The 12177-nt window shown below is 44.8% G+C and overlaps 1 protein-coding gene across 1 annotated transcript in view; it reads left to right on the top strand.

The window, feature by feature from the left end:
- The window catches only part of SVOP (SV2 related protein), a 71365-nt gene that overhangs the window by 8101 nt on the left and 51087 nt on the right, over positions 1-12177 (top strand). Inside the window, exon 2 of the mRNA XM_025986616.2 lies at positions 10973-11133. Within this exon, the coding sequence (XP_025842401.1) occupies positions 10973-11133 (161 nt within the window). The remainder of the gene's footprint in view (positions 1-10972; positions 11134-12177) is intronic.

The raw sequence follows: 12177 nt of genomic DNA, 5'->3' as shown, positions 1-12177 counted from the left end.
GGAATTACCATCTCCATCCCATCAGGGAGGAGACAAAGACTCAGAGAGGTAAAGTAACCCACCCAGGGTCGCACAGCAACTGTCATAGACAAGGGATCCAAACCTAGATCAGTCTGTTTACCACAGTTGGGCTCTCTACTCCCCTGGGGCAGACCAACTCTCTCCATGACAGGACACTAACTGCCGCCCTGTGAAAATCACAGTTAGCTCTAAGCTTCCTTTTTGGTCTGGTAGATTCGTCAACTCAGAGGATACAAGTCCAGAAGCTCAGATGAAAAAAGAAGTATCTTATCTAATATACCCTAACCAAGTCTCAGACCCTAATTTAAGCTACTGGAGCAAATTACATGATGGTGCAAACAAGACCTTTAAGCTGACAGCCATCTCCTCGAGCTCTTCTCTTCTTTAAATAGCAAAATTATGTGAAATAAATGTTCTCTGCTATTTTGGTAAATTACATGCTGTATATACACAACAAATGCCAAGAAATTGTGAGCCAACCTGTTTCAAAGCCCTCACACACTTAACGTATGTCACTGCGATTTTATCTTTCATATCACATTTTTCCACCCCCCAGCTTGGGATATCTTGGCTCCGATGGTTGATAAATACTTTTAGGAACCTGACTGATTCAAGATGTAGCCTGGCTTTCTGAGTATCATTTAGTGTCAAAGGTCTCTCTGTATGTCTGTCTTAAAACAAGTTTTCCTAAATAAAGGTGCCCTGGCTTCTAGTGGTGTGCCAGAGAAGGAGTTTGAACAGATCCTGGTTTACAACTGCAGGGAGGTAAGCCACTTTCTCGGAGTCACATTTCACAAAGTCAGTGTACTCCAAGCTCAGGCAGAAAGGTGACTTGAATGGAGCCGGGTTGAGGGAAGCTAGCATTCATTTTTTCCTGATTTTCCCATTAACCTTCTCGGTGGTCCTGCAAGCCCATTGTCATTCCCATTCCACAGATGAAAGCATCTGCAACAGGCTTACCAGATGCCACATGATCAATAAGAGCTCTGTAAATAGTTGCTATTATTATTTATATGTATTATTAAAGTAATAGATGTGCAGGTTAAAAATTGTCAATATTACAGAAAGGTCCAAGAAAAAAAAATGCCCTTCCCATGCAAAAAGTCCCCCTTCCACGCAGTTCTTCCCCCAGAAGCAACCAGTCTTTGATTTATTAGGGATCCTTCTAGAATACCTAGAACTGTGGAAATATAAATGCAGCAGGACTTCTCAGACTTGAACACGCACACAAATTATCTGGGGACCTGGTTAAAATGCAGATGCTGACTCAGTAGGTCTGGGTTAGGGCCTGGGACTCTGAATTTCCAACAAGCTTGTAGGGGATACTGGGGCCCCTGGTTCAAGATCACATTTAAATCTTAGTAACAAAGGACCTAGATTACAAGGCCATATTCTAGTGTATTTAATAATAAACCCCAGGACACCCGGGTGGCTCAGTTGGTTAAATGTCTGACTATTGATTTCAGGTAAGTCCAAGATCTCAGGGTCATGAGATCGAGCCCTGAGCTGGGCTCTGAGCTGGGTGTGGAGCCTGCTAAGGTTCTCTTTCTCCCTCTCCTTTGGCCTCTCCTCCCACCCTACTTGCACTCTCTCTCTCTCTAAAAAATAAAATAATAAGCCCCAGTCTTTTCCTGTTGGCTCTTACGGATTAACTTGTGTTTGTGTGTGTTTATTGTGATAAAATATACATAAAATAAAAATTGCCATTTCGACAATTGTAAGCATACCATTAGCAGCCTTAAGTACATTCACATTATTGTACAACCACCACCACCATCCATCTCCAGAACTTTTCATCTTCTCCAGCCGAAAATCTGTCCCCATTAAACACTAACTCCTAGGGCACCTGGTGGCTCAAAGCTCAAAGGTTGAGTTCAGGTCGTGATCCCGAGGTTCTGGGATCAAGTCCTGCATCAGGCTCTCCATGGGGAGCCTGCTTCTCCCTCTGCCTATGTCTCTGCGTCTGTCTCTGTGTCTCTCATGAATAAATAAATAAAATCTAAAAAAATGATAAAATAAAAAGATAAACTGACTCCCTTTCTCCTGAGCCCCTGGCAACTGCTATTCTATTTTCTGTTCCTGTGAATTTGACTATTTTAGGCTTCCTCATATAGGTGAACTCTTTCATGTCAGACTTATTTCATTTAGCAGGGTATCTTCAAAGTTCATCCACATTGCGGCATGTGTGAGAATTTCCTCTTTTTTCAAGGCTGCTTCATATTTCATTGTATATACACACCACACTTTGTTTATCCATTCATCCATTGGTGGACACCTGGACTGTTGTGATATTGTGATACTGATCAACAATTTTTAAAAACATTTTCCTAAGTGGATGTGCCATAATCCGTGTAATTATTCCCCTCATGATGATTGTTTCTGGTTTTGCTGCAAAAGCTTGCCAGCACCAGAAGAGACTATAGCAGAGTGGCTGAGAGTGGGGACTCTGAAATCAGATGGCTTTGCCAAAGTCCAGCTTAGACACCTACTATCTGACCTTAGGTAAGCTCCTAGCCCCTCTGTGCTTGACTATCCTCATCTGTAAAATGGGGTTAACGACACCCCATTAGCAAACACTAATCTGCGAGATTACGTACGGTAATCAATGCAGAGCACAAAGCTGGCACCTGGCATGGTAAGCTAACAATCCTTATCAGCAGTTGTTCGTACAGTAAATCATCACCTGCTCGTGTCTGTCCCTGCATTGAATCGCCAGCAGCACGATTCTGAGTGGGAGCACAGAGTGCTTAAAATTTTGAAAGCTGTCACAGATTACCTTCCTCCGAGTTGCAGTGGTCACTATTTGCCACAAAAAGAGGTGTGGAGCTCTGGACAGTCCTTGAGAAGAGAGTGTGATACAAGCAGGATTCAGGGAAGATTATCAGGCCACATAGCCATTTCCTTCCGTGATATTACCCTCAGAGTCAAGGGTGATCCATCGACCTTCCCTTTATCCCTGAATGCATGGAAATGTCCATTACCTTCACTCATCTGATACTTCTTTATATTTCCATCTCCTACAAGTATCTTGGGGGCTGTTTATGCTTCTGATTGGGAGGTTACTTCTTGGGGGACAAGGAGTCCCACCTGTTTGCAATTCCTTCCCATTTAATACCACCCCTTACTCAGGGGGCTGCAGAGTTGAAACGTCACACACACACCCAGCTAGCCTTCCATGGTGTTTGTTATTTGTAGCATTTCTTACAATGTACAAGATAGCTATGTAGTGATACACACACATGTACACATCTTTTTATTTATTTTTTTAAGATTTTATTTATTTATTTGACAGAGAGAGAGCGCACAAGCAGGGGGAGCAGCAGGCAAAGGGAGAGGGAGAAGCAGGCTCCCTGCTCAACAGAGAGCCCGACACAGGGCTTGATCCCAGGACCCTGGGATCATGACCTGAGCCGAAGGCAGACACTTAACCCACTAAGCCACCCAGGCGCGCCCCTACGCACCTTTTTAAATGCCTGCTCCCCTCCCCAGCAGACTATGAGCTCCACAGGAAGGAGCCTAAGTCTGTAGGAAATCCCTTGGAAATCCCAGCAAGTACCTTTGGACGTGCTACAAGGCAGGTGCTCAATAAATATTTGTTGAATAAATGAACAAATGGATTCCAGTAACATCTGTGGCAGTATTAAGGGTTGAGGATCTTTTTTTTTAATTTTTTATTTATTTATGATAGTCACACACACACACACACACACACACACACACAGAGGCAGAGGGAGAAGCAGGCTCCATGCACCGGGAGCCCGACGTGGGATTAGATCCCTGGTCTCCAGGATCGTGCCCTGGGCCAAAGGCAGGCGCTAAAGCGCTGCGCCACCCAGGGATCCCCGAGGATCTTTTTTTGGATGGTGAAACACACATAACAAAATTTATCATTGTAATCATTCATAGGTGTATAGTTCTGTGGCATTAAATATGTTCACCCTGTTGCTCAACCAGCACCACCATCCATCTCCAGGACTGTTTCATCTTCTCAAACAGAAACTCTGAACCCATTAAACACTAACCCCCCATTCCTCCTCCCCCAGCCACTGACCATTGCTACTCTGCTTTGTCTCTATGATACTGACTACTCCAAGTATCTCAAAAGTGGAATCATATAATATTTGTTGTTTTGTGACAGGCATATTTCACTTAGCATGACATTTTCAAGGCTTATCCACGTTGTAGCATGTATTGACATTTCTTCCTGTATAGGACTGAATAGTACTCCATTTTGTGAATGGACCACATTTTCATTATCCATCCATTCATCAACTGATAAACACTTGCGTTGCTCCCACCTTTGGGGCTATCATGAATAACGCTGCAGTGAACATGGGCATACATTCACAATAGTGCATAACCATTACCTCTATCTGGTTCCAGAGAATTTTCATCACCCCAGAAGGAAACCCTGTACCATTAGAGAGTCATTCCACATTTCCCCTCCTCCCCAGTCCCTGGCAAACACTAATCTGCTTCCTGTCTCTGTGCATTTGCCTATTCTGGATAACTTCACCTCAATGGAATCCTGCAACATGTGACCTTTTGTGTCTGGCTTCTTTCACTCAGCATAATACTTCACCCATCCGTGTTATAGCAGGTGTCAGTGGTTTGAGGACTTTTATACAGTGGTGTGCTACAGACTATTCATATTAGTTCTAAGAGCAGATTGATAGTGTTCAGAAATTTGGGGACCCTGTTATTTAAACACTGACGGGTTGAAATTGGTCACATATTGTCACGCTATACACCCTTATGGTTTGGGGGTTTTAGTTGAAATTCAGTTTATAGGCACACCACTGGCTTGGGAACACTCCCACAATCTCAATCAGCTAAAGCTACTCCCAATAATACATACTCAGAATAAAACTGCTCTTGCTGGCAAGTACTGCTTAAGTGAAGGCCCAGACCCCACCTTCTATCCAGATTTCTGGGCCTAAGACAGTCGGTCTCCTGGCCTTTGCTCTTAGGTGACATCTGCCTCCCAGCTCCAAGGGAGACTCCAGCTCCAGATGGCAGGGACATTTGCCTGAGCCCTTGTATCACAGGGGTTCTGGGCCTCTCAGATAAGGCAGACGAGCAGCAGGCACCCACCTCAGCCAACAGAATAGAGGCTCCATTCCTCAGCCTGACTGTTTCATGATTGGCATGGGGCAGGCATACAGCAGAATCATTCATCTGGCTCCAATGCACTAAATCAGTCCCCAGATCAGCAACAACAGCACCACCTGGGAACGTGTCAGAAATGCAAGATCTCAGTTCCTAGCTAAGACCTACTAAATCGGACCCTCTGGGAGTGGGGCCCAGCCTTTAGTGTTGTGACCAGCCTTGTTGGGGTTCTAAGGCTCCATTCAGATCAAAACCCTTGCACCAGTGTGATGACCTGCAGAGTTGTCAGCCAGTGTAGAATGAAGTTGTGCCTTTTGATTCCTGCTCCAAAACACACCATTTCCCACTGTCTGGCGAGTCTTTCCCACATAGGCCAGTTCAGTTCAGGCCTCACATTCATTCCCCAGATACATGTGAATTCTGGGGAGAGAAACTGATGCCTGGTGATTAGGACCTCAGGCTCAAATACAAAAGCCAACCAGGTTGGTCCTCAACTCCCTCAAGCTGTGTGACCTTGGATGAATGCCTTTACCTCCCTGAGCATATTTCCTCATGTGTAAAATGGAGACAACAGTAGTACCTAATTCATAGGTTAATTGTCAGGGTAATGGGAGAAAATGTGAAAGGCTTATAGCATAGCTCTTAGCATATAACAAGCACTCAATAAAAATAGCTATACGGTTTAAGAACTATTTTCTAAGAAGTTTGAGGGAGGGGAATTCAATGTTTGTACAGTGCTTTAAATTTGTCTGCATAATAACTCTGGAGGGGCTTATTTGTAGCAAATGCCATTGGTTCCTGTTGCAGATCCCCTTTACCAGACTGGTGCATCTCCCAGGTGCCCCAGGATTGTCTGCTTACAGCTCACAGCTGCAGTCTGCTCTAGAAGATTGCCCTGGTTTGAGAGGAGCTGCCTCACCTGGAGACACCTGGGAGGTTATGCCCTTCACCACTGGGGTGACGTGCCAATAACCTATGTGAGCCCAGCGCCCCCAGGATTCTGGGTGGGACGATCTAAATGGCATAATTCACATTCCAGAGCTCCCCATCAGATCAGATTCCAGCAGAAACCACATCCCTGTTCAGCTTGTCCCCCTGCCTTGTCCTGCCACCCTCACTTCACAATGCAAGTACTTCCTTAACAAATAATTGCACAAGAATCCCCAAATCATTGTTTGCAGAAATAGAATTTATCATAAAATTCATTTGAAATCTCAAGAGAAAAAAAATGAAATCTCAAGAGACCCAGAATAGCCAATGCAATAAAATCAAAATAAGAACAAAATTGGAGGCCTCATACTTCCTGATTTCAATCCTGACTACAAAACTACAGTGGTACTGGCCTAAGGAAAGACATATAGACCATGGAATAGAATAGAGAGCTCAGATATAAACCCTCAGATATACAGCCAAATGATTTTTTTTTAAGATTTTATTTATTTATTCATGAGAGACAGAGAGAGAGAGAGAAAGAGACACAGGCAGAGGGAGAAGCAGGCTTCACGCAGGGAACCCAACATGGGACTCGATTCTGGGTCCCCAGAATCACACCCTGGGCCGAAGGCAGTGCCAAACCTCTGGGCCACCGGGGCTGCCCCAGCCAAGTGATTTTTGACAAGTGTGCCAAGACCATTCAATGGGAGTTGAAGGACAGTCTTTTCAACAAATAATGCTGGGAAAACTGAATTTCCACATGCAAAATAATGAAGCTGGACCCTCGCCTTACACCATACACAAAAATCAACTCAAATGGATCAAAGACTTAATCCTACAAAAATCTCTTAGAAGAAAATATAACGAAAAAGAACTCATGGCATTGGATTTGGCAAGACTATATCACAATTAAAAACTTGTATGCAGGGAATCCCTGGGCGGCTTAGCAGTTTAGTGCCCACCTTCGGTCCAGGGCGTGATCCTGGAGACCCGGGATGGAGTCCCACATCAGGCTCCCCACAGGGAGCCTGCTTCTTCCTCTGCCTGTGTCTCTGTCTCTCTCTCTCTCTCAATCTGTGTCTCTCATGAATAAATAAATAAAATCTTAAAAAAATAATAAAATAAAAGCTTGTATGCATCAAAGGACATAGTCAACAGGGTGAAAAGGCAGCCTGTGGAATGGGAGAAAATATTTGCAAATTACATCTTGGATAAGGGATTGATATCCAGAATATACCAACAACAAAAACCCCAAACAACCTGATTGAAAAATGGATAAAAGACTTGAACAAACATTTATTTCAAAGAAGATATACAAATGGCCAATAAACACATTAAAAGATGCTTAGTTTTAGGGAAATTCACATCAAAACCACAATGAGATACTATTTCACACCCATTAGAATGGCCTTTACCCAAAAAATGAAACACAGTATTATTGGCAGGATATAGAAACATTGGAACTGTTCCCTTCATTGATCATGGGAATGTAAACTGGTATAGATGCCCTGGAAAACAATATGCAGGCTCCTCAAAAAATTAAACATAGAATTATCATATGATCCAGCAATTCCACTTCTGTGTATAGAACCAAAAGAATTGAAAGCAGGGACTCAAACAGATATTTGCACACCCGTGTTCATAAGCAGCATTATTCACAATAGCCAAGAGTCAGAAATAACCCAGGTGTCCACTGATGTATGAATGGATTAAAAATTGTGGTATATCCATACAATGGAATAGTATTTAGCCTCAAAAAGGAAGGACATTCTGACACGTGCTGCAACATGAATGAGTCTTTTTTTTTTATTTTTTTTATTTATGATAGTCACACACACACAGAGAGAGAGAGAGAGAGAGAGAGAAACACAACACAGGCAGAGGGAGAAGCAGGCTCCATGCACCGGGAGCCCGATGTGGGATTCGATCCCGGGTCTCCAGGATCGCACCCTGGGCCAAAGGCAGGCGCCAAACCGCTGCGCCACCCAGGGATCCCAACATGAATGAGTCTTGAGGCTGTTATTCAAAGTGAAATGAGCCAGTCACAAAAGCACAAATACTGTATGATTCTACTTACATGAGGTAACTAGAGTAGTCGAACTGAGAGACAGAAGTGGTTAGTGGGGGTTGGAGGGAGAGGGGAATGAGGAGTCAGTGTTTCACAGGTAGAGTTTCAGATTGGGAAGATAAAGAATTCTGGATTTGGATGACGGTGATGGTTGTGCAACCGTGTGAACATGCTTAAAAGCCACAGAATTGACACTTACAAATGGTTGAAATGGCAAATTTTATTTTATGTATATTTTATCACCATTGGGGAAAAAAAAAGAATCCCACTATACAGCTCTGCTTCTAAGGAATCCAATTTATTTTTTTTAAGATTTTATTTATTTATTCATAGAGACGCAGAGAGAGAGAAGGCAGAGACAGAAGCAGGCACCATGCAGAGAGCCCGATGTGGGACTCGATCCAGGGTCTCCAGGATCATGCCCTGGACTGCATGCGGCGCTAAACTGCTGCCGCCACTGGGGCTGCCCAGGAATCCAATTTATTACACAATTATCCCATTTAGAGAGGAGGTAAAGTGAGGCTCAGAGTGACTATAGATATATCTTAACCAGTGGGGATGACGATAGTCACCACCACTCAGGTTTCTGTGAGGATTAGATCAAATAATGATGTATGTAAAGATTTCTGATCAAAGAAGAGCATTACCCATCAGGATGTGAAAGAAGGAAAGCAGAAAGGAGTCATGGTAGCTTCGACTGAATTATGGTTGAATATTGGCAATTTTACATGGTTCAACCTAATAGAAGTGTTTGGTCCTTAAGCTGGACGGCAGATTCTATATAATTGTAAATGCTTTAAATATCTCAAAATAAAATGTTTTATGGAATAAAAATTAGAGTAGGTAGGGAGAAATAGAAGGGTTTGGAGCTATAGCATCCTGTCTTTGGCTGAGAATATAAGGTTTCTGATCTGACAGGCATCAGGCTTTGTGTCTCTTTAGCTGTGTGGCTGTGGGTGAGTCACGTAACTTCTAGGACCTCCGTTTTCTTTTCTAGAAAGAGGTGATCACCCCCCAACCTCAGCAGTTGTGCAGATCGAATGCTGGTAAACAACAGGTAGCACGGGGCACAGAACATAAGCTCGATGCTGCTGGACTGTGGTGGTGGTGCTAAGACAGGATGGAGAGTTAGCTCCAGGCTTTTCTGTCAGACCAGAATGGCCTGCAAACCCCGTGCTCTGGGCTCAGCCCTACAGTTCTAGTCCAAGGCGAGCTTGACCACTCAAGCTTTCTGGGCCCAGCCTTGTCAGCGAATGGGGGTTCAGGTATTTGCAAAATTACTGTGATTTCATCTGGTTTTTTTCTTTTCTCCAACTTCACAAGCAGGACACGTTCCCCATGCTTCTGCAATTTGAAGCTTTACCCTTTCTATGTCAGAGTACCAGTTATTGCTTGGTGAAACACATGGAATAATGCAAGTTAATAAATAAATTAATAATAATGATAGCAGTATATTTTACTTGCCTATTTCTCCTGCTTTACCTTGTTAAAACATTGCCCAAATTTACCCTCTAGCCATTCATGTCTGTGACATCCCAGAGTTCTTCTTTCAAAGCCTTGATGGGAACAGGCATTACTCACTCAATATCACTCTTGTGACAAGAGGGACACCTCTATCCTATCTCTGCTATGACCCTAAAACCCACCACGGGGCTGGCAGACAGGAGTTTTGTATTTGGGAATGGAGGAGTTGGAAGGACACAGGTAATTTTGCTGCTGAACCCCAGATGACGTGATTGCTGCTCAGAAAAATCAAGGCTTTTCCAGAGTAACAAGAGCATAATTTGAGGGAATGTATTGCAAAGTGGAGTCCATGGGTCTCAAACTCAAAGGCCTACAGGGCCAGACAAAGGGGGTAAGTGCCACGTACAAGGAACACAGAACACATGAGGATAAGTGGCAAAGGACCCTCAGGGCTGGAGGTAATTGGGAGAGGAGGAAATTGCCATCAAGTTTGGTGTGTCCTGTCTACAGGGAGCACACTACCCAGATCTAGCCACACAGCTCCCTTATGGGAACATGGGCCCCAGATGACCAAATACTCAACTCTTTTTTCAAAAGATAATCCCTCAGGCAACCTGGGTGGCTCAGTGGTTTAGTGCCACCTTCAGCCCAGGGCCTGATCCTGGAGACCCAGGATCGAGTCCCACGTCGGGCTCCCTGCATAGAGCCTGCTTCTCCCTCTGCCTATGTCTCTGCCCATCTCTCTTTCTCTGTGCCTCTCATGAATAAATAAATAAAATCTTAAAAAAAAAAAAAGTAATCCCTCCACCCAATGTAGGGCTCAAACCTACAGCTGAGATCAAGAGTCACATCATGCTCTCTCTACCAACTGAGCCAGCCAGGTGCCCCAGATACTCTATGTTTTGAAGAGACATGAGATACCTGGCTTTTTACACTAATTCTCCCAATTTAAAAGCTTGGTCATCCACTTTAAGTTAAAAAGTAGTCTGGGCAGGCTTTTGTGGGCATAATGTAACCCCTAGGTGACCAAGTTGTTACCTCTGTTAGATACAGAGGGACAAATCTAAATTCTGAAACACATGTGATTCCAAACAGTATTTACATCTAGAACACAGATAACCTCTTTCACATAGCTTAACCTGTAAGTAGGGTCCCCCTGGAGTCGTGCAGTGCCCAACCTGTACGAATGTATGTGGCAGCCCTGATATGTAACTCATCAGTCCAACTCAATAGAAATGCCAACCCCTCCCCCCACATCTATTCAATTCTCTGGACCACAAGAAAAAGCCTTTCACCTGTCTTGGGCACAAGGGCTGTGCAGCAAGGCCATCGAAGGGAAGTTCTAGCTATCATGACCAGATTTGCTCTGTCCTCTAGGGTGGTGAAATTCCGTCGCACGGGCGAGAGTGCAAGGTCAGAGGATGACACGGCTTCGGGAGAGCATGAGGTCCAGATTGAAGGGGTCCGCGCGGGCCTAGAGGCTGTCGAGCTGGACGATGGGGCAGCTGTGCCCAAGGAGTTTGCCAATCCCACTGACGGTGAGAGGGCTCTGCAGTTGGGACATCAGCCTGGACCACAGTCAGGGACTCTGAGGTGCCAGTGTTACCTCCCCAGATCGTGCTCTCAGAGGCATCTAGTGAAGGGGCAGGTAGGAGGGCCTGGAGGGCCCAGAGGTGACACTGGAAGTGTGGGCTGGGCCTACATGGCTTCCTCCAGCAGATAAGGTTACATCACAATCCCTGCCAGTCAGCTTCACTGCATAACACCCAGCTGAGGACAGCAGCAACAATGATGGTGTTGGTGGTGATGGTGATGATGGTGGTGGTGATGGTGATGATGATGATTATGAAGGTGAGGAGGAGGAGGATAGTGATGACGACCATGGTGGTGGTGGTGGTGGTAATGATAGTGTAATGATGATGGTGGTGATGATGATGGTGTTGGTGATGAGGGTGATGACCATAGTGACAGGAGCAGCTGACACTGCCTGAGGATTTACTCTGGGCCAGGCACTCTGCTAAGCACTTTACACATATTACCCATTTAATCTTCACACCAGTTCCAACTGGAACTATTATACTCATCTTCCCCATTTTGTAGAAGAGAAAACTGAAGCACAGAAAGACTAAGTATCTTGCCCAGGGTCACACAGCTAAAAATTAGCAAAGCTGGATCTACAGCCAGGCAATGTGGCCTCAAAGCCCATATTCCAACCCATGACCTTGTGCTCCTCTGAGTAGAACTGGTCAAACAAGACACCTGAGGTGGTACCATGGGACCTCGTCTCCCCTCACACATGATGCTGATGGTTGAAAGCATTCCATGCATTCCTGCAAGGCCCCAGATTCCCAACATGAGAGACGGTTAATGTCTTAAACCCAAAGCCTAGTTGGGTTGGGAGATCTAAGGAGGCAATGACCAAGAGGGGGCAGGTAGTGGTTGGGAGCAGTGTCTACTCCCAGCTGATCTGGGCTCAGCTCCCAGAGCTACAGTGTGGCAGCTGTGTGACACTGGGCAAGTCCATGTCCTCCTCTGCAAAATGGAGCTGGGACTGGGTCTGAACTAATAGTTGAGCAGGACTA

The sequence above is a fragment of the Vulpes vulpes genome, chromosome 10 (assembly GCF_048418805.1).
Source record: "Vulpes vulpes isolate BD-2025 chromosome 10, VulVul3, whole genome shotgun sequence".
Lineage (NCBI taxonomy): Eukaryota > Metazoa > Chordata > Mammalia > Carnivora > Canidae > Vulpes > Vulpes vulpes.
Note: the sequence above shows the minus strand (reverse complement) of the source record. Positions and strands in the feature narration are given on the sequence as shown.